This window comes from Macrosteles quadrilineatus, unplaced genomic scaffold (genome assembly GCF_028750875.1).
Source record: "Macrosteles quadrilineatus isolate MER2022 unplaced genomic scaffold, UCM_ALF_1.0 Scaffold_3__2_contigs__length_128488019, whole genome shotgun sequence".
Lineage (NCBI taxonomy): Eukaryota > Metazoa > Arthropoda > Insecta > Hemiptera > Cicadellidae > Macrosteles > Macrosteles quadrilineatus.
The window spans coordinates 28,062,177-28,086,664 of record NW_026542596.1 but is presented as its reverse complement, the minus strand read 5'-3'; the positions used below and the strand labels follow the sequence as shown (position 1 = coordinate 28,086,664).

Here is a 24,488-nt window from a genome sequence, read left to right as displayed (position 1 = left end):
CTTTGAAGGAGGGGGGCTTAAGATGGGATTGGTCACTATATATTTTTTCCATTTATTTAAGCTCATGACCACTCACTCTATTACCTCCCCTGTAACAGCTGATCTAAGTACTCATAAAATTAAATAATATTCAAATTGGGAATAAATCATGCAATATTTCGGACAACAATTTAAAAATACCCCCGTCGCAGCAAACCTGCATACTAAGCGAATTTCCATTTACCCGGCTTGATTTCTACTAAAATATTTCCATAAATATAAATGACTAGCTGAACCCGGCAGACGTTGTCTTGCCTTTGACTATTTATAATTTAAGTACCGTTACGTTTAATTTTCAAGATGATCTCGTTCGCATGGCTCAATCACGTCCTGGTTGAAGTTCGTTCGCTACGCTCACTCACCTTTAGGTTGGAGCTCGTTCGCTACGCTCACTCACCTTTAGGTTGGAGCTCGTTCGCTGCGCTCACTTGCCTTTCAGGTTAGCTCGTTCGCTACGCTCACTTGCCTTCAGGTTAGCTCGTTCGCTACGCTAACTCGCCTCCAGGTTGAAGTTCGTTCGCTACGCTCACTCACCTTTTGGTTGCAAATTGGCAGTTGTCATAAATGTAAAAGAAATAATAGTGCTGCACCCTGTTGGCAATCCTTGTAACTTTAAAGCTATTGAACATCATAGAACAGAACCAACTTGTTTAATTGAAACAGCTGTTAAGATTCATTAATTCCATTTCTCATAAGGTTAACATGGGAAACTCCAGAGCCACTGGGCCGGAGCCGATTGGACGGATCACGAAATTGATGGTGTATAAACCTATTCCATGACATTCTACACGTATGTACCAAGTTCCGTGGCAATCGGTTCAGCGGTGTCCGAGTTTATCACCCCCAAACAAACAAACAAACAAATATATATACAAACATCCTCTTTTATACTTATAGATTTATTCCCAATTTAAATAACATTCGAATTAACAAGTGCTTAGGTTTGCTGCTACAGGGAAGATGTTGAGATGTGTTTTTTTCAATTGAAATATTGATAGCTTAGTATGAAATAAACCAAATTGCCAAATTTGATTAAAATATATCCATATTCAAGCAAACTAGAACAGTTTATTTATTCTCCATAAGAATAACATGGGAATTTTAAATTTTCTCCGTAGTCAATGAACATTCAAAAACACTTCAATATACCAAATTATTTGTTTTTTTAAGCTCTTCAAATTGGTCTAGAGAGAAATTTAGAAATTTTAAGTTTTTAGGGTCAAAAATGAGAAAAACCCATTTTTACCCCATAAAACCCCCCATAAACCCCTGATCCCATGGTCCGATTATGCTGGTTCGCGAACTCGTTCGAATAAATGTAGGTTTACACGTTTGTACCAAATTTCATCAAAATCTGATCAATTTTGCTCGAGTTATCGCGCTAACGGACACATATATAAATATATATATATATGAATTTGAACGGATGGTGTTTTTGGCCTCTGGGGACCTCAAAACGAAAAAGAAAATCGGTCCCGGGTCTAGGTCTTACCATGAGACCTACGGTAATAGCTTATTCCCTATGTGGGAAATTCGCTAAAATCTAGATCGTCAAGAAACAGTTTAACACAACTTGCTTATATGGGAGGGGGGGGGGGGCTAAGATGACATCTAACTTCCGTCATCCAACCGAGTTAGCGAGTTCCAGAGTTAGCCAATTCCTACGTCCCTTTCTAAATTATATATTTTGAATATCGTTGTTACAGGTCGAGAACAAAGAAGAAAAGTTGACAAATGAAAATAATGAGGTTTTAAAACCTGAACAGGAGCAGAACAGCATGGAAGTTCCTGTTCATCATAGTCCCACTGTAGAACAAAATCATGATCCAAATGAAGAAGATGAAGAAGTAACAGTTGTCGACAAGGAAGATGAAATTAGTAAATCATCTCAAAGATCCAGAGCTCCAGATATGCCTGTACTGACAGAAGACGTGCCTGATGATTCTTGTTGTAGGATGGAAGATGATAGCAAAAAGGAACATGATAGCCTTCAACAAATTGACAGCGTGAAATGCCGACCTGGTGAATCTGAGACAACAACGAAAGAAGATAAAAGTGCACAATCAGAACCCATGGTAGATCTGACACAAGGAGACGAATCAATGCATGAGTTTGACCGTAAATCAGATAAACCGGAAGGAGAGAAGTGCAAGCAATATGACAGGTACATTCCACCTCCCAATGACAGTTACTATAAACAAGAGAGAAATGAAAAGAAAAGAAGTCATGAACCTGAATATCCAAAGAAGAGTTATGATGAACAAAAGAGAAATACTGAAATTGAACTTCAGAAGAGACACTATGAAGCAGAATATCAGAGGAAGAGTTATGAAGATTACCAAAAAAGGATGAGTGACCTAGAAAACCTGAAAAGAATAAATGATTTAGAGAATCTCAAAAGAATCAACGATCTAGAAAATATTAAAAGAATGAATGACTTTGAGAACATAAAAAGAATGAACGATCTAGAAAACATGAAAAGAAATCATGACCAAGACTATCAACGCAGATTCTATGAACAGCAGGAGTATGCAAAGCGAAACTACAATTCGGACTATCATAAAAAGTATGAGCAGATGGAAATAGACAATTGTAAAAGAGAAAGTGGAAATAGGGAAAGTCCCAATAAAACCAGGCATTCTCCAAAGCCAGAGGAAAGAGAGCATAAGAGAAGCAAGCAAGAAAGAGATCTCAAAATCAATACAGTATCTCCTGCTCCTCCAAATAAAATTCCCGACAAATCACCACCACCTATTGTGGTTGTCGATGACACAGAGCGAAGTACAAATTCAGAAGATAAAAAAGTGGAAGTGGATGTTGCTAGTGGAAATACAACTCCCAGATTGGACCACAGTGTCGAAGGTCAACAACCCGCAACACCAATCAATCCTGGGTCTGTTAAACAAACTCCTCCACAGCCGGAGATCCCAAGTATGGGAGTTTACACTCCAGACTCTACCACAAACTCAGTACATTCTCTTCACGGCTACGGTCAGTGTGACTTGGATGTCAGTCAGCTGGGACTAGAATCTCCCACAAGTATATCGTCCAATGACATGCCACCATCCGTCGGGGCACCTGAGCCACCGAGACCTCCCTCGTCCCAGGCCTACACAGACTGTGCCCAACAAGGTGGACACCCAGTGTTCCATCATCATCACGTCACGTCTTCTCCTCAGCACTGTCCACCCTCACTACCGCAGTATCAAACTGCCCCGTCCAAACAGTCAAGCAGCCGTAGCAAGTCCTCCCAGAGTGTAAGTCAACACCACTCTCGTAACAGATCTACACCCCCTGCTCCCTCCCCAGCCCTCCACAGATCTACCCCACCACAGCAAACATCTCGACACCACCAACAGAGCTACTCCCATCACCACCCCCATCACTCAGTAGTGTCTCAACCCAACTACATTGTACCTCAGATGCAGACAGGCGCCTATGTTCCTATGACGACGGTGATCCAACACCGGATGACCCCAGGTTCTCAACCGTCTCCCAGTCAGAGAGTCAGTTCTACACCGACATGCTCAGTCGCAGGTCCCACAAACTTCTACATCCAGAACATCCAGCCGGCAATGCATCCCCACACACACACTCCAACACCGAGCACCACCTGCTCAGGGGTGCCTCAAACTACCCAAGGTACTCCTTCTTGCAGCCTAGCCAAGCTGCAGCAACTTACCAATGGTTTGGATATGGTCCCTCCTGGCCACTGCGCAAATATGACTCCTCCTCCTCCCATGAACCTCACTCCTCCACCCACCTCCCATCCGACAATGACCCCTCCTCCGTCTGCTCATCAGATGCTGCAGCAGTCCAACCTGGCAGCGAGCTACCACAAGTTCTACCCTGGTAACATGCCTCCGTCTAGTGGCCGCAGCTCCAGTCGGTCCTCCGGTGTCCAGATGCCTCCCACGAGTAGTTCATCCCGTCCCGGTGTTTCACCCAACGTCACACTCAACCCCAACCTGATGGGCAGCTCCATGTACCAGTTCAATGGCTACCGCATGGCCGGACAACAGAGCCCGGCTACTGTAACCGGTTATATCACAAACACTGGATTCATCAACCAGGGTCAGATACCAGTACAGATGGGAGTGATGAACATGGCTCAAAGTCAATACGCACAGGACCCTGCCGCCATACAACAGAACAATATTTATACTTACGGCTACATCAACAGCAACCTTATCAATGGCACTTTGAGGCGTTAAATCATCCTAAGTTGTAAAGGGGACCAATTTTTATTTGTCCTAAATTTGTCTTTCATTGTGATTACAACAATTTTGGTGGTCAAAGAAAAAAATAATCAACTAAAAATTTGAATTCAATTTGATTTCACATTTTGGTAAAATTTGTGACAAAATTAAATTAGGTTTTTATAATACCATTGAATCTTTGAAGTTAAATGTTGCTCCAACATGTATGTACATTATTACCGATTTAATGTTTTATATTTGTTGATTTAATGTCTCAGCCTTATAAATGGATAATGTTAAGTCACTTATTGTTAGTGTTGCTCGTTATTACAGGGTTAATATGTTATTAGTAAATGTTCTTGTTAACTGATGTTCAATTAACTTATACATTGTAAAGTTTAAGTTACATGTTTTTTTTTAGTTGCACACATCTTTCTCCTGGTTATTTTTTTACTGGTTTATTTTGTATTAGATATATTTTGTATACTTGTGATTTATTAACTTAAGTCTTAATTGTGTGGTCTCTGCAGTTTCAATGTATAATTTAATTAAAATTTATTTTTGTAACCCTTTTTAACATTTGTTTAATTTTATTTTCAGAGCCGTTTTCATTATGGTTTGTTGTGTAATCACACATTTGATTAAGTGTTGTACATTGCATTGCACTTCATTGATTTACTTTAGGGAGTTTTCCAATTTTTTCTTATAGAACCATGGATATTGAGCAGTTGATGAACTCTTCAATTATTTTTTTTCTTGTTACTTTTTATAGTATTGCAATCTTGTTACTTTTTTTAGTATTGCAAACCCAAAGGATTTTTTTACAGGGGACCGATCCAAATTAATAATTTAATGAGTCAGATTTTCACAAGATCACTGTAATGTTCAGAGTTGCATGATAATGGTACAATCCAGATAATGATAAAACAATTAAATGAGCTCAGAGACGCGTTGACTTTTTTACAAAGTTTGACTCTGTCTTATAGTGTTTATACTAACTATTTGATTGTTAGGTTTTGGTGTTGCGAGATGTTTAAGATAGTGTTGACATACATCACAGTACTCTGTAAATACTTTATATTCCAGCACTGTGTCATGTATTATAGTAGTTTAGGAGAAAGTGATTTATTTTTGTCACTCAAATATCAGTACAACTCAGTGTATGTAATAGGCTAATCTCTCTCTTCTATATTATTTATTTTTATAATAAGCAGTCTGTAATTTTTAAGTTTTCTATTTGCATGTACGGCAGCTAAAAGCTTAATTTACTTTTAAAATGCGTTGAGTATTCTTGTGTAACTTTTCCTCTTCAAAACTAACTCGGAGAAGAACTGTCCAAATTGAATAGCAGTCTATAGTTTGGGTCAGTAAATGTGATAAATATTCTAGAATGAAAGATTGTTCGGTTTAATCTTGATAATAGAATTTGTAAAACCACTAAGAGATGGTTATAGTCAAAAGTATGATAATGTAAATATATGTTTTTGTGATGTAAGAATAAAAATGGTCTGTTGTTTTTAATATAATTCTATGTTAAGTCTGTGTAATTATAATTCTGGTCTTTGTTACTGTAAGATCAATTTTGTAGAAAAGTATTATTTTTAGTATAATTTAAATTTGATGAGTTTTATATGTAATTTATCTTAAAATTCTTGCTGTATATAGAAAAGCTAAATTATACAATGTTATTACACATATTGAGACATTTTTATTTTCTTGTTCTCATGTTAAGTCTATCTATGGACGAAACAGAAATGTAAAACTTTATACCATCTGCAACCCCTGATTTGTTGCTAATAAATAAGTTAGACCTAAACAAAACGGGGCCAAGATGGGATCCTTGGGGTATTCCAGAAATTGTGACTGTTTCTCTAGCGGTAGAAAAGGAGAATTTCATCTAGAGTTTTCGTCATGAAGATAAGAGGAGAACCGTCTTAGCCGTAAGCTGTGTATTCCACAAGCAGACAGCTCATAGATGAGATTACTGGTGACCACTTTATCCCCAAAAGTGTTGGCAATATTGTTTCGATCGACCAATCGGTTGTCTTGTCAAGCCTATCAGCCCATGTTGTAACTTGTATTTGCTATCGATTAAACACACAATAATAAGACTGAGGAAAATAAACAAAGATGATTGATTAATATGTAATGCAATACTAGTCGGGAGTCTTGGTCTACTTTTCTTCTATATTAATCACACTAATATTATAGGTTTGAAGAGAAAGGGCTTATGGCCTGAAAATAGGGGAGAGAAAGGATAGGATAAGCAGGCTTACCTTAAGAAATGTAGGCATCCCACTTCATTCATTACAGAACACAGAAGAAAACACAAAATAAAATAAACACTGGATATTTCGAGGCCACTGGCCCCTTCCTCAACATGGAGAGTCACATTAGATATTTGCTCAAAATATCTAATGTGACTCTACATTTAGACTCTAGGCCTATTTAATACAAAGAAATAATCACAACTGATTTTAATAAGGTAATGAATTAAGTACAGGTGGTGTATTTTAACATTAGGTATATGGAAAGTTCCCTTTAGAAAGGAAATACTGTACCGCAAGGTTTCTCGTCATGACAGAACATTAAAGGCGGTGACACACTATCGATCTTTTCCCCGAACCGAGAAGGGAGGTAAATACAAGCATAGATATAGATAAAACCGGACTAATTTTATCTATGATACAAGCAAAATTTCAATCCGAACGAGACCAAGACCAGACAAGTTCTAAGTTCAGTTCTACCGAGCGCGGCAAAGGGAGTTTAGAGAGAGATTGAGAGCGTGTAATCCTCAGAGAAAAGGTTTATAATTACCTGTAAGTTTGTTACTGGGATAAACAGCCACCCCACCAGTAGCTGACTACCTGCAGCGGTATTCTGCTAGTTTTAAATTACTAATTGTATTGTAAAACTGAATGTCATCAGCCAATGCTCACAAATACACAAAATATCAATGTTCTTCATCTCAAGGCTTAAAATGTTGATTTTATTAGTTTTATTTCGCATGCACTGAATATTTATTGTTCAAAGATTTATCATACTACTCTTTTGAGTACTTTTATCATAGTACTCTTTTGAGCTATGAATGATTTTCCCTTAAAAAAGTTTGAGAAGGGAAAACCCAGTCCTAGGAGTATTTTGTCTTTCAATTAACTCCCTTACAAGAGTATTAAGTATTAAGAATGTATTTAGGCCAAAAAGTATGTGACAACACTACTTAAAGGCCTATTTTGCTTGGAGCGATTGCAGCGATAGTCGCGTAGCGATAATCGCTCCGCGATAGCAGCCGGGCACTGCTCTGACGGAGTTTGCGTGTTGTCCTGTTTTGCTTGGAGCGACTATCGCAAGAGCCGCTAGCTACAGTCGCGGACCACTGCCCCGGGGACCAGTCTGAGCGATAATCGCGCCGCGACTGATGCGCAGCGACTGTGCGCAGAACCTCAAAACAGTACAGTTCACTCAGTAGGCACATGTTAGTGGTTAAATTAACCATAATTTAATGTTCTCATTTTTCTATTCATGTTGTGCTGTTACGATTGTACTGTTTTGGTTATATTTCCTTACACATTCATTTCATTTTCTACATTAAATTTTAGAAGAAACAGGCGACTCTTTCTTTCCAGCAAACTTGCATTGTCATTGCTCAAATGTTTGTGTTTAAATTTGTTAAGGTAATCCACGTCTATTCAAATTGAAATATAAAACGCTTGACTGTTCCAAGTTGTTATGTGTTATTTACGTATTGTGTGTGTTAATACTGTGTCAGTTTTTGTATGAATACATTTTTTTTACTCCAGGGCCGATTTTCCGACATCCATTAACTCTTATTGATATTACTATTTTTTTATTTATATAAATATATTTTTTCATTGATATCACTACAGTTTTCTATTTACATCCTATCTAGTGACTTCTAGTGATACGTATCCGTCCCAAATCCTACGTATCACTATGCATTTTCTATCGATCGTCCATTGATACTTCCACTAGGGTCGAGTAGAGCCTCGTCTCCTAACTCCTCACTGATGAGATACTTTAATACATAGGAGATAACTTACAACACGCACTCATGAATTCACCATTGTGAGTGCTGGTATTTAACTAACTATGAAAAATCGCGTGGCGACCGAAAATCAATCGCTCTAAGCAAAACGGTCACCGTATCAGCGATAGTAGTTGAGCGATAATCGCTGTGCTACTATCGCTACAGTCGCTCCAAGCAAAATAGGCCTTAAGATGCTTACGTGACGTAGGAAGTTGTAAAGGCGAGTTGTTCGGAGTGTGGGATCTGTTTATGACCAATAGATTAAGGTATTTGCAATCCAATAATGCTAAGGGAAGGGAGGGATACAGGTCCGAGACGTAGGAAGTGGTAAAGGCGAGCTGTCCGGAGTGTGGGAACTGTTTATGACGATTAGATTAAGGTATAGCAATCCTATAATACTATATGGAAAGGGAGGGAAACAGGTACGTGACGTAAGAAGAGGTTAAGGAAATAGTTAAGGAGTAGGAAGCATGCCCACGACATAGAAAATGGTGAAAGAAGTAGTAAAGGCTAGCAGTGCAGAGTGTGGGCAATGTTTGTGGCAAATTAGATCAACGAATCTAAAATACTAAAATGCTATGAAAAGTGATGAAAACAGGTCAACGATGTAGGGAGTGGCTTAGGAAGTAGTGTATGAGCATAGTGTCAGAACCGTCTTTGGCATTTAGATTGTATCTTCAATCCTAAAATGCTATGAGAAGGGAAGGAAACAGGCCCCACGACGTAGGAAGTGGTGAAGAAAGTAGTAAAGGCTGGCAGTGCAGAGTGGGGGGACCGTTTGGGCAGTTAGATAAATGTGTCTAATACAGTACTTAAATGCTATGAGAAGGGAAGGAAACAAGGTCTATGACGTAGGAAATGGTGAAGGAAGTAGTAAGGCTTGCAGTGCAGAATGTGGGAACTGGGAACTGTCTTCGGCAATTACATTATAAATGTATCTGCAATCCTAAAATGCTTTGGGAGGAGAGGGAAACAGGTCCACGACGTAGGGAGTGGCGAAGGAAGTAGTAAAGGTGAGCAGCGTTGAGTGTGGGAATGGATTAATGTATCTGCATCTTACATCTTACATCTTACATACGTCCTCTTCATCGCAGTCGTAGAGACTAGAGAATCGTCATTTACTACTTTCTCACTTCTTATAGTAGCCCTATGTAGTAGTTGTGGTCTTCATAGAACTCCTTGATGGTGTAGTATGGTCTTTGAAGGAGGTAGTTTTTTAGTGCAGCAGTGAATTTTTTTGTGTTATTTATTGTTTTGAGATGTTGTGGAAGTAGGTTGTAGAGTTTTGCTCCCATTGCAGTAGGGGTTTTGTTGGTTTTATTTAGTCTGTTTTGTTGGGTGTTATAGTTTGATTTTGATCTGGTGTTGTGGTTGTGGCATGTTTGTCTGGTTTCAGGCGGATTTTGTTTTATGAAATTGATGGTGTTAAATATGTATTGGGAGGTTAGGGTTAGGATTTGGTGTTTTATGAAAAGGGGCTTGCAGTGTTCAAGGTAGTGGGATTGGTCTATGATTCTGGCTGCTTTCTTTTGAATGATTTGAATTTCTTTTAATAGGCTTTCGCTGGCACTTCCCCATGCAATTAGGCCAAATTTCAGGTGTGAAGCGAAGATTCCATGGTAAGCCATCTTGGTGGTTTCTTCGTTAGTGATTTCCCTGAGTCTTCTAAGGGCATAGATAGCTGATGTCCTGATGAGAGTCTTCGCTGGAGCCCTTCCAAGTGGGGGTGCCAGTTTAGTTGCTGGTCAAGAATGATGCCGAGGAATTTGGTTGTGGGGTTGGCATTTGTTGTGTCTTCTTGGGTTGAAGGATTGTTTGTTGGTGTGAATTTGGTTTGTTGGTTTGAATTGGTGTGATTTTTTTTGCAATGCTAAAATGCTATGGGAAGAGACTGTAGACTGTAGGTTAAAATGATTACGAAGCACGAATCGATGCATATTTCGATACATGCAATCGGTTACAATAGAAATTTTCAACTGAGTCGACAACAGCTGATTTATTTTACTCCATAGAGGCTAAAAACGATTTTTACTCCCTAAAGAGTAAAAATGCTACTTTATGCCCGCAATGCATGCATTAAAAACGACTGTTTTTACTGCAGTTTGAAAAAAAAACAATATAATATGAACCCTTGATGACTCCGCTCAATTTTGTGGATGCCTCTGCGAACGCCACCAAGTCTTATTTGGTGAAATATATCAAATTGTGTAGGCTTTCTCGATTTTTTCATTTTTAATATGTACGCAAACCCAAGTTTAAATAGTAAATATTTAATTTCCACCAAATCAGTAAGTCTTTACACTGAATTGCAAAATTAAATTTTAACAGCAATTGAAACATCCAGCTGATCATAATGTAAACAAGGACGTTGACGTTTTGACAGAAGACGACAGTGATAACAACAGCAATTTTACGAGTGCAGTCAGTGCAGTGCCATGGTGGAAGGAAAAAACCAATGTTTTTTCCTTCCACCATGGTGCAGTGCAGTTCGGATGTTCCGTGTTCCGTTCCGATACCAATTCTGCTGTCCCGGGCGCGGTGGTGGGGGGCCGGGGTCCTCCATGAACAGTCTCGTGGTGGTCCCTCGTCCCTTGTTTCACGATCGTGAAGACAGCTATCGCCAGCTGTCGACCCTACATTTTTCCCCCTCCCACAACGATTTCCCCTCTTCGCCCTCTCGACCAATCAGATAACGCCTAGGTTTGAGCAGTACAGTCGATGCACAAAAAAAATACCTCGCATTTGAATTTACCTTCTATGGATAATTAATAGTTTTCCGAACTAAAACTAATAACTGTGTATATGTAATATAGCACATATACGCACCAAAAAGTATAAATAAATCGAAACATATAAATTTTATCATATATATGTTCTCAGCATACAAGGAGTGTTTGGACGTACTTGAAACTATGTTGAAACAATATTCGACCAAATATTATTGTTTTAAATACATATTAAAGAATTATTAAAAACCATATATAATATATTTAAGTTAATTTCAGCCTGAAGTCCAGCTAACGAATTAGCACTCAGCGTACTAAGAAAGTTCGGACAAACATTTACCTATGTTGTGACGATATTCCCCAAAATTTTATCATTTTAAATTAAAGTATACACTTAAATGTACAACATATTAAAAAATCATTAAAATCTAAACATATATATTTAGGTTAATTTTAGCTTAAAGTCCAGCTAACGAATTAGCGCTCAGCGTACTAAGAATGTTCGGACGAACATATACCTATGTTAAGACGATATTCCCCAAAATTTTATCATTTTAAATTAAAGTATACACTTGAATGTACAACATATTAAAAATTCATTCAATTCTAAACATATATATTTAGGTTAATTTTAGCCTAAAGTCTAGCTAACGAATTTGTTCTCAGCGTACTAAGAGTTTTCGGACGAACACTTACCTATGTTGTGACGGTATTCCCCAAAATTTTATCATTTTAAATTAAAGTATACACTTGAATGTACAACATATTAAAAAATCATTCAATTCTAAACATATATATTTAGGTTAATTTTAGCCTAAAGTCTAGCTAACGAATTTGTTCTCAGCGTACTAAGAATGTTCGGACGAACACTTACCTATGTTGTGACGGTATTCCCCAAAATTTTATCATTTTAAATTAAAGTATACACTTGAATGTACAACATATTAAAAATTCATTCAATTCTAAACATATATATTTAGGTTAATTTTAGCCTAAAGTCTAGCTAACGAATTTGTTCTCAGCGTACTAAGAGTTTTCGGACGAACACTTACCTATGTTGTGACGGTATTCCCCAAAATTTTATCATTTTAAATTAAAGTATACACTTGAATGTACAACATATTAAAAAATCATTCAATTCTAAACATATATATTTAGGTTAATTTTAGCCTAAATTCTAGCTAACGAACTTGTTCTCAGCGTACTAATAATGTTCGGACGAACATTTACCTATGTTGTGACGATATTCCCCAAAATTTTATCATTTTAAATTAAAGTATACACTTGGATGTACAACATATTAAAAAATCATAAAAATCTAGACATATATATTTAGGTTAATTTTAGCCTAAAGTCTAGCTAACGAACTTGTTCTCAGCGTACTAATAATGTTCGGACGAACATTTACCTATGTTGTGACAGTATTCCCCAAAATTTTATCATTTTAAATTAAAGTATACACTTGGATGTACAACATATTAAAAAATCATTAAAATCTAGACATATATATTTAGGTTAATTTTAGCTTAAAGTCCAGCTAACGAATTAGCGCTCAGCGTACTAAGAATGTTCGGACAAACATTTACCTATGTTGTGACGATATTCCCCAAAATTTTATCATTTTAAATTAAATTATACACTTGAATGTACAACATATTAAAAAATCATTAAAATCTAAACATATATATTTAGGTTAATTTTAGCTTAAAGTCCAGCTAACGAACTTGTTCTCAGTGTCCTAATAATGTTCGGACGAACATTTACCTATGTTGTGACAGTATTCCCCAAAATTTTATCATTTTAAATTAAAGTATACACTTGCATGTACAACATATTAAAAAATCATAAAAATCTAGACATATATATTTAGGTTAATTTTAGCCTAAAGTCTAGCTAACGAACTTGTTCTCAGCGTACTAATAATGTTCGGACGAACATTTACCTATGTTGTGACGGTATTCCCCAAAATTTAATCATTTTAAATTAAAGTATACACTTGGATGTACAACATATTAAAAAATCATTTAAATCTAGACATATATATTTAGGTTAATTTTAGCTTAAAGTCCAGCTAACGATTTTCTTACCATGACCCCGAATGATTGCACCAAATTTTATTACTGATTGTACTAGTATATATGGTTGCTTTTAATAATATAATATAATAATTGAAATAAAAGTGTAGAATGTTGGCGTAAAATGGCACCAAATTCACGAAAATGGTGAAATAATGTTATACATTTAAGATTTTTTCTTACCATGACCCAGATTGATTGCACCAAATTTTATTACTGATTATACTAGTATATATGGTTGCTTTTAATAATAAAATATAATAATTGAAATAAAAGTGTAGGATGTTGGCGTAAAATGGCTCCAAAGTCACGAAAAGGGTCAAATAATGTGACACATTCACAAATTATTTTTACCATTACCCCGAATGATTGCACCAAATTTTATTACTGATTGTACAAGTATATATGGTTGCTTTTAATAATATAATATAATAATTGAAATAAAAGTGTAGGATGTTGGCGTAAAATGGCACCAAAGTCATGAAAATGGTTAAATAATGTTATACATTTAAGATTTTTTCTTACCATGACCCCGAATGATTGCACCAAATTTTATTACTGATTATACTAGTATATATGGTTGCTTTTAATAATAAAATATAATAATTAAAATAAAAGTGTAGGATGTTGGCGTAAAATGGCACCAAAGTCATGAATATGGTTAAATAATGTTATACATTTAAGATTTTTTCTTACCATGACCCAGATTGATTGCACCAAATTTTATTACTGATTATACTAGTATATATGGTTGCTTTTAATAATATAATATAATAATTGAAATGAAAGTGTAGGGTGTTGGCGTAAAATGGCACCAAAACTACGAAAATGGTTAAATAATGCGACACATTTACAAATTATTTTTACCATGACCTTGATTGATTGCACCAAATTTTATTACTGATTATACTTGTATAAATGATTGCTTTTAATTAAAAAAAATATATAAATATATGCTGCGGGGTGGGGACCGCGTCATGTTGCATATTTTTTTAATGCAACAGAACCCTGCATTACAGCCCAAAAGCATTTTTCAAATTACACATTTATCAATTCAGTTTCTTTAAACAAAATTATAGAGATTGGTTGAAATTCATTAATTAATTCAAATAATTTTTTGATATTGTAATTTTGTTTAATGCTTTTGAGCTGCCCTCTGCATTATGTGCTTCTGCGGGATATTTACCAATATTTACATTTTCTTTGCTGTTATATCATTATTTCATCATCGAGTGGTGATGTTGCAGCATCTGAAACATAACTAAAGTATCTTTGATTATAATATACTATTTGTAAAAATCTAATGAAATAAGGTGTTTTTATAAGTATACACAGTTGAATTATTGTTTTCTTAATACAGTCTGTCAGAATGAATTATTATTGTATTCCGTGATACTTCGGACCATGACCAACAGGCGGCTGGTAGCCCTGCTGAACACAGGGCCGTCGATGCTCTGTCCCTGCATGGTGCATAGCCCCAAGAGCTCGGAGTCCAACAGACCATGTAAATTTTGCCATGCAAATTAATTAGTTTTCAAAAAGCCAAGCACAGGATCTTATGGAACTAAACCATACCAATAACATGAATTGCTGGTTTTATTATCAGCCAGCCAAACCTATACCATTAGTAATGAAGTAAATAATTATTATGAAAACAAATAATTAACCATTGGCACTTAAAGTAATTGTGGTTAGCATACGTTCTTGCGTCCACCGTTAGGATCACTGTGTAGTTAATGTGTATACGCTCTACGTATAAAGGCGACACTGCTGGCGGTGGACGCCAGAACTTAATCTAACCACAGCACTGCTGTCAGTCTATATGTAACTCTATTTGTCTATGCCTAAGCCAAACTGTCCATCAGAAATTGGCCGACAATCTCCATCCCTCTGTCATTCCAGTGAACCATGTCTGGTCGACGGCGATGTCCGGATCCCATTACTCTACAAAATAAATTATTGTGAATTATAAGAGTATTGCTACATGTTCCAAATTTAAATTAACTATTACTCTACATTGTTATGTTACATATTTTTTTACAATTATCTACATTGTTTTGCTTTTTATATTCTTGTATTCAACTTTTTTAGAGTGGAGGTGGACAAGTGTTATGAACCCTTTCGGGTTGCGTTTTTGGTTACGAAATAACTACAAAAACAAACGATATACTCATAAGCTGTTCATAAAAATATCAGGTGTCATAATAAGATTTGCCATATATGAACTATAACAAAACATTAAACATATTTGGGCCAATAGCCTTGCACTTAAGCCCAGTCCTTGAGTGTAAAGTTATTTTCTTCACTTTAGTTCAAATAGTAAAAAGCCTATATGGAAATTGTTAAATTTCTACGTTCACATAATTTGTCAAATTTTATGTATTTACAACCTACCTTTCAAACCAATCCGTCATCATACTGCCATCTGGTCGGATGAATAGATGGTCCAGGTCAAGAACTTTTATTTTATCTATTAACAATAAAATTTATCTTAAATGTGCATTACAGTACAAAAGTTCCAATTGAACGTAGGACGTTGTGGTATAACGTCAAGGAATGCCACAATATACATAATAACTGACTCTGAGTGTGTTTATTATATTTACGTAAAACATCGCCATAAAACATTATTTGACACATTATTTGACCATTTTCGTGGTTTTGGTGCCATTTTACGCCAACATCCTACACTTTTATTTCAATTATTATATTTTATTATTAAAAGCAACCATATATACTTGTACAATCAGTAATAAAATTTGGTGCAATCATTCGGGGTCATGGTTAGAAAAAATCTTAAATGTATAACATTATTTAACCATTTTCGTGACTTTGTTGCCATTTTACGCCAACATCCTACACTTTTATTTCAATTATAATATTTTATTATTAAAAGCAATCATATATACTTGTACAATCAGTAATAAAATTTGGTGCAATCATTCGGGGTCATTGTAAGAAAAAATCTTAAATGTATAACATTTCTTAGCCATTTTCATTACTTTGGTGCCATTTTACGCCAACATCCTACACTTTTATTTCAATTATTATATTTTATTATTAAAAGCAACCATATATACTTGTACAATCAGTAATAAAATATGGTGCAATCAATCAAGGTCATGGTAAAAATAATTTGTGAATGTGTCACATTATTTGACCATTTTCGTGGTTTCGGTGCCATTTTACACCAACATCCTACACTTTTATTTCAATTATTATATTTTATTATTAAAAGCAATTATCTATACTAGTACAATCAATAATAAAATTTGGTGCAATCATTCGGGGTAATGGTAAAAATAATTTGTGAATGTGTCACATTATTTGACCATTTTCCTGGTTTCGGTGCCATTTTACGCCAACATCCTACACTTTTATTTCAATTATTATATTTTATTATTAAAAGCAATCATCTATACTAGTACAATCAATAATAAAATTTGGTGCAATCATTCGGGGTAGTGGTAAAAATAATTTGTGAATGTGTCACATTATTTGACCATTTTCGTGGTTTCGGTGCCATTTTACGCCAACATCCTACACTTTTATTTCAATTATAATATTTTATTATTAAAAGCAATCATATATACTTGTACAATCAGTAATAAAATTTGGTGCAATCAATCTGGGTCATGGTAAGAAAAAATCTTAAATGTATAACATTATTTGACCATTTTCGTGACTTTGGTGCCATTTTACGCCAACATCCTACACTTTTATTTCAATTATTATATTATATTATTAAAAGCAATCATCTATACTAGTACAATCAATAATAAAATTTGGTGCAATCAATCTGGGTCATGGTAAGAAAAAATCTTAAATGTATAACATTATTTCACCATTTTCGTGACTTTGGTGCCATTTTACGCCAACATCCTACACTTTTATTTCAATTATTATATTTTATTATTAAAAGCAACCATATATACTTGTACAATCAGTAATAAAATTTGGTGCAATCATTCGGGGTCATGGTTAGAAAAAATCTTAAATGTATAACATTATTTAACCATTTTCGTGACTTTGTTGCCATTTTACGCCAACATCCTACGCTTTCATTTCAATTATAATATTTTATTATTAAAAGCAATCATATATACTTGTACGATCAGTAATAAAATTTGGTGCAATCATTCGGGGTCATTGTAAGAAAAAATCTTAAATGTATAACATTTCTTAACCATTTTCATTACTTTGGTGCCATTTTACGCCAACATCCTACACTTTTATTTCAATTATTATATTTTATTATTAAAAGCAACCATATATACTTGTACAATCAGTAATAAAATATGGTGCAATCAATCAAGGTCATGGTAAAAATAATTTGTGAATGTGTCACATTATTTGACCATTTTCGTGGTTTCGGTGCCATTTTACGCCAACATCCTACACTTTTATTTCAATTATTATATTTTATTATTAAAAGCAATTATCTATACTAGTACAATCAATAATAAAATTTGGTGCAATCATTCGGGGTAATGGTAAAAATAATTTGTGAATGTGTCACATTATTTGACCATTTTCCTATATACTAGTATAATCAGTAATAAAGTTTGGTGCAATCATTCGGGGTCATGGTAAGAAAAAATCTTAAATGTATAACATTATTTAACCATTTACGTGGTTTTGGTGCCATTTTACCCCAACATCCTACAATTTTATTTCAATTAGTATATTTTATTATTAAAAGCAACCATATATACTTGTACAATCAGTAATAAAATTTGGTGCAATCATTCGGGGTAATGGTAAAAATAATTTGTGAATGTGTCACATTATTTGACCGTTTTCGTGACTTTGGAGCCATTTTACGCCAACATCCTACACTTTTATTTCAATTATTATATTTTATTATTAAAAGCAACCATATATACTAGTATAATTAGTAATAAAATTTGGTGCAATCAATCTGGGTCATGGTAAGAAAAAATCTTAAAGTATAACATTATTTCACCATTTTCGTGACTTTGGTGCCATTTTACGCCAACATCCTACACTTTTATTTCAATTATTATATTTTATTATTAAAAGCAATCATCTATACTTTTACAATCAGTAATAAAATTTGGTGCAATCAATCAAGGTCATGGTAAAAATAATTTGTAAATGTGGCACATTATTTGACCATTTTTGTGGTTTTGGTACCATTTTACGCAAACATCCTACACTTTTATTCCAATAATTATATTTTATTATTAAAAGCAATCATCTGTACAAGTACAATCAGTAATAACATTTGGTGCAATCAATCGGAGTCATGGTAAGAAAAAAATCTTGAATGTGAAATATTATTTGACCATTTGGTAGTTTTCGACACCATTTTCGCCAACATCTTATACTTTTATTCCAATTATTATGTTTTATTATTAAAAGCAGTCTTTATTCCAATTATTATGTTTTATTATTAAAAGCAGTCATTTACACTAGTACAATCAGTAATCTAATTTTGTTCAATCAAACAGGGCCAAGGTAAAAATTATGAATGTTGGTCATAGTGTAATGAAATAATAAACCACTGTATTTGTGTTCTTTTAACAGCATTTTTTCCTAAAGATCCTTCACTTTTTAAATTTACATATTTTTTTATAAGAACAATCCTGTATACTTGTACAATGTGTAATAACAGTAGGTGCAATCAATCAGTAGCAAGGTGAGGTTCGTGGTCTATTCTCATAAATAACAGACTATCTATCTTGGGGCCAGGGTGACGGAGTGGGGGAGCCGCCGCAACTGCTAGGCGACAGCTGGTGACAGCTATCTTCACGGCCGTCCTTGTTTCTTCGTTTCGTTTCGTTTCTTGTTTCTGTTTCTGCCCTGCCCTGACGGACGGAGTCGGGTGGGTTCCATAATATCGACAACCTTAGAAATTGATCGAAACTGAATTATTCCCAGTTTGTCGACACTGGAATATTCCCACTTAACCGACATCCCAAATAACCGACGTCGCAAATGATCGACACCACAAATTGTTGACATCCCATATTGTCGACAATGAAATAGTTTCACTATGTCGACACTGAAATAGTCCCAGTATATCGACAAGCTCCCGTTCTTCGGAGCTACTCTTGAAAAGGAGTTGTTCTAATTCATCGTTCAGTTCCTCAACTCACGAGTCGCAATATTTGAATAATTTGATTCCGAATTCCGACCGGACGGACATCTACAAGCTGCTGGCCATTTATGGACTAAAACTTTTATATTGTAAATATTTATCTTTTTTATTTCTTTCCTTGTTTACAAGAAAATAGATGACTCGAGTGTTACAAACAATAGTTTTTAAGGAATAATGTGAAATAATTTTTATAGGATAAAAAACTTAAAAACATTACCAGGCACTAACTTAGGTAAGTCACTTAAATGATAAGTCAAGAACCAATATTTTATTCCAGCTTGTTCGTAGGCTAATTCTGGATCATAGAGCAATATTATTGCAAATGTTTGAATAGGCAAATCCCTAGGCTAGGCTATTAGGATTGTCTCTTATCCCCACTGACCCAGTGTCAACTTTGAGAATTTGATGTAAAAATATTTGGCTGCACTTTAGTTTAGGCTATGTCCTACATTTATTCAAATGAAAGATATTAAATACATAGACTATTTAGTATTTTGAATATTGCATTCCTTTAACTAGTTAGGTTAGGTTTTACCCTAATTAACCAAACTTGATATAGGCTTAGGCCTAAGTTTATCGAATGAAATAATCAATATGTCTGGGACGTGTGGCGTCGTCCTGTAATCCAGCTACTAAGTTAGGAGGTCACGAATTGTGGATATTTATAGGCATGTACTGTGGATTCGATACTCCCTGGTGTGGACTAACGTCCGCACGAGTGAGTACTTACTACGACTCTCCTTAGTACTATCCTGATAATTAGACCAATTTGTATAACTTAAGTTAGGCCTATACCAAGGCAATAATGTGGTTCGGATTCCACTATAAACTGTAGGTCCCTTAGTTGCCATTAGCTGTATGGGCTATTAATTAACAGCTGTGTCTAAGGAATGTCGGTCTTTTAGTCACTAACAAGACTACAAGATCGCGCCACTCATCCTACACTCATCTCCATTCATACTTGGCTTAAAATACCTTCTTTGTATGGTCGCCAAGTAATAAGAAAGAAAGTATTAAAGAAATATATTCATTGGAATGAGTGTAGGATGTAAACTTAACTTAAGTGCTGTAAAATATTCTAGAGAGGTTTGTATTTGGTGTAAGACTAGTCTTGGATTATATCATTCATTGCTGACTTCAATGTTAATTTTATAGATGATCCTGGAGCAAAGGCTGTAATTTGACCTGAGCCCAAATTGGTCTCTAGTTTAAATACCCTATTGTCTTGAACCAATAAGTTAAGAGGACTAACCTTTCTGGACGACATTGCCATCGACATCACTGCAGATGAGAGATATAGAGAGACCAGAGTTGTGTACCCTGGAGGCTATTACCATACTGCCGTGATAACTAAGTTACCGGTATTCAAAGTTCAAATCGGTACTTTGGTAAGTATTATCCGGAGGCTACAGATATACAGCGCTTTGCGGCGGTTATGTTAGGTTGGGTTATCATAAATGGAAAGAACATTTTTATGTCCTAGGCCATATTTGCGTGGGTTTATTCTTAACTGTACAATACCTTTTGTTTGAATTGGTTGCGTTTATAAATTTATTTTATGGACAGAATTTAACCTTCATTAGATTTTTTTCATTATCAGCAAGTTTGGTTGGTTAGGTTAGGTTATGACAGCAACTGCCGGATGCCTAATCCACGCCCGGTTACCGGACCCGTATCCTCTGCGTAGTATTTTACGTACCGTACTGAATCCAAATAGACTACTATTTTTCACCGCAGATGAATATTACTGAAACGGAATAAATTGCCGCTCAAAATGTTTGAATAGTCAAGGTAGGGTGGATGACATTAACAAGTAGAATGAACTGTGGGTGACATTGGCGTCGTCAGCATCAAAAGATTGAGGGGGACAAATGTAGGAAGGGGGTGCCCACTGGGGGGCTTGAGGGGTGCTCCACACCCCCCAACAAGGCCGGGGGGTCCAAAAATTGGTAATTTTCAAAGCAGTTTGGTGACTTTTTAAAGCCATTTTTAACACCAAAAACCGTGCCCAATTGTCCATAAACTCCCATTTCACCTGTTGTTTGTCATGAGCAAATAGACAATTTAAAAATTAAAGACGATTGCATTAATGAATTTAAAAATACGCTGTAGACTAAGGCCATATCCTCCTAAAAGCCGTTTGGTGACTTTATACAGCCAGTTTTAACGTCTAGAACTGTGTGCATAACCTCCCTTTCCCCCCTTTATTTGTCATGAATAATTAGACATTTTTAAAACTAACTATGACGATCGCATTCATTCATAAATCTCAAAAAATACTGTAGGCTACGGCCGTATCCTCACAATATATTGTCGTCAGCATCAAAAGATTGAGGGGGACAAATGTAGGAAGGGGGTGCCCACTGGGGGGCTTGAGGGGTGCTCCACACCCCCCCAACAAGGACTATTACGTTACTAGTCCTGTAAATAAGTGTTTACCGGACGAGTGTGGTCGTTCCCGTGCGAGACGAAGTCGAGTACGGGATTACCATACAAGTCCGGTACACACATTTTGGACGAGTTACGTACGATAGTTTACGCCATACTACTTAATCCGTACAAATCCTTATATATTTCCACCAACTAAAGGACTAAAAATCACTAGTCATGAGAGGTTATGTTTTTGTTTATAACCACTAATTGCCACGAAAATACAGTATAATCAGCTGATTGGTGTCCGGTAAAACTCATTGCAGAACAGTATTACGCAATGAAACCCCATTTGAATAAGCTGGCGGCAAACAGCTGTTTTCTGGACTAAATCCATGCGTGGAAAGTTCATCAAAATAATGTAGTGTGGTGTAAAAGCTGTTTACTGACTTTCTAAAGCCATTATTAATGTCTATATCTGTGTCCAACTGTCCAAAAACCTCCCGTTTCACCTGTTATTTGTCTTTGTCATGAGCAAGTAGACATTTTAAAAATCAAACTATGACGAACTTGCATTCATGAATTTCAAAACATAGGCCTACTGTAGACTACGAAGCCATATCTCCCAAAAGCCGTATGGTGATTGGTGACTTTATAAAGCCATTTCTAATGGATAGAACTGTGAACTGTGCCCAATTGTCCTAAAACCTTCCATTTCACATGTTATATGCCATGCAAGCAAGTAGATATGTTTTTTTAACCTTACTTTTTTCTCCATTTCTTAGATCTGTCACAATATGTATAGTATCGAATTCAATGACGTTTGAACACTAATATTTAAACCCACAAACTTACATTTTTACAAGCAGGTTTTTATATAAACAATTTGTTTTTGGCCTTCTGCTCGCTTCATTTGACAATAAACAGTTCAAGGTTCAAATATCAACTCTTCCAAAAAGTATCAACTAACCTAAAAGAACTATAACCGATACTACCGACAGATACAGCACACGAGGAGAAAAGGGTTAACGTAGGCCTACATATAAATGTATGTAGTATCAACCACTGCCGACTGACGGTGACGGAACGGACTGAAAGTCTGACTGAAACGCGAGAAGACATTCAAGACAAGCGTCTAGGCATCCATAGTGCAACTCGAGGATCGTGAATCAGAACACCCCTCCACCACCGCATCATGTCGTACGCTTCCGAATCACACAGCGAAGCGAGCACCTTGCTTGCTGGAAGCGATCGATCGGGTGAACACGCATTCTGTATGATTTTTAAAATTTGGGATGGGGGACCAAACTGACTTTTCAAATATTGGGGGGGACGCATCCCCCATGTCCCCTATGGCGGCGACGCCCGTGGTGGGTGAAGTTACTTTAGCCTACAGCTGATTATTTTCAACAACAAGCAATTGGAAGTAACAACCTTATTTACTAAATATGATTCTGTCTTTGCTCATAGGATTGGCCCCGATTAATATTAATGACTGATCATATTTATCAGCGTTCCAATGCTCTAAGTCATAGCCTCCTCTACATATTTTATAGGCCTGCCTAATGCCTACAACTGACTAAATTCTTTACCCTAGGGGGCGAGCAGAACTTCAGTACCGGGCTCAAATCCTGGCAGATGACCAATGGATTTTATTATTTATTTTTATTATTTTCTTTTGTGTGAATACCACAGCCCTAGACCTAGGCTGAAGTGTGAAATGTGAATTAAATTCCGGACTAGTGCCTGTTGTGTCATAGGACAAAAACAATGTGTGTAGCCTATACAGTTATCACATTAGTTATAAACTAATAACTAGGCGGCCTGTGCGTAAAATTACACATTTTAACATAATAACAGTAATAATAAAAAGGTTGTTTAAGTCAGTCATTCACAGTTTTCAAAATGAAGCGCATGTGAATTATTTTTCCAACTGTCAAAGTGGCCTTCCTTGCACTTATTATAGCACAGAAAGTTGCTATTTGCTGCAATTTACTTACTTTTATTGCACTCTTTTTTTTGCCACACTCCAGTATTCCAACCAAACAACACAAAACAGCAAGGTTTTATTAGACACATAATACATACGTACACTTAAAAATAAGTTGGCTACCCATTCAAGATATTACGACTACGATCAACTGGTAAAGCTTACCATTTCACCAATGTTTGGATTTAACCTAACCTATAAACGTGTTGAACAGAGTTTGAAAGACAAATTATTTATATGTTTTATAATAACTGTAAGAAAAATATAATTTGTAACAAGTGCAAACTGCCTTTGCTGCACTCGAGATACTTTCCACACTCGCCTACAGCTCGTGCGTTTGAACATTTCTCTCATGTGTAGCAAAGTGCCACTTCGCCCACTAGTTACTATAGTTTTTGGTGGAACATGAGGATAATATATAATCTGTATGCAAATTAATATTTTTTTATAACAATTTAAAACTAGGCCCCTACTTAAAATTTATTTGGATTGCCGTACATCTCGTAACATGTTGTTTTAATTAGGATATAGCTTGCATTTTTACAAATTGGGAAATAACAATGAATTAATGTTTGAAGCAATTTATTTTGTCCAAACCAAATTATTGATAAAAATTCTAATATTTATATTAACTTGACCCAGATTGCTAACAAATTTTCTTCTACTAGCTGTACCTATTTGATTATCGCAAATTTAGAAAGGAGTCTACGCTCTTGTATTATTTGTTAGACTAAAATTATTTGTATAACGCTATTTTTTATTTTTTGCAATATTTCTGTACAGAGCTGTAGCCTACCAGTAGAATGGGGGCGTTGTAATTAATATCCTCCCAACATTGGAGGATACAGGGGAGAGTTGCCAGAGGAAGAGGAGATGGAGGATGGGGCAAAGTAAAGACGAAGATTGAAGAGAACTAA

At 35.7% G+C, this 24,488-nt stretch overlaps 1 protein-coding gene and 1 long non-coding RNA gene across 4 annotated transcripts in view; both read left to right on the top strand.

Moving 5' to 3' along the window:
• LOC128990800 (histone acetyltransferase KAT6A) overlaps window positions 1-5,924 on the top strand; it is an 84,314-nt gene extending 78,390 nt beyond the window's left edge. For all 3 annotated transcript variants that reach the window (XM_054413384.1, XM_054413382.1, XM_054413383.1), the window contains one exon: window positions 1,746-5,924. In XM_054413384.1, the coding sequence (XP_054269359.1) occupies window positions 1,746-4,253 (2,508 nt within the window). In that variant the 3' untranslated portion in view covers window positions 4,254-5,924. The remainder of the gene's footprint in view (window positions 1-1,745) is intronic.
• A 13,335-nt stretch (window positions 5,925-19,259) lies between these two features.
• Window positions 19,260-24,488, top strand: LOC128990452 (uncharacterized). The gene is made up of 3 exons (XR_008490528.1): window positions 19,260-19,443; window positions 20,367-20,599; window positions 24,355-24,488. It is a non-coding gene; the product is annotated as an uncharacterized LOC128990452 (long non-coding RNA).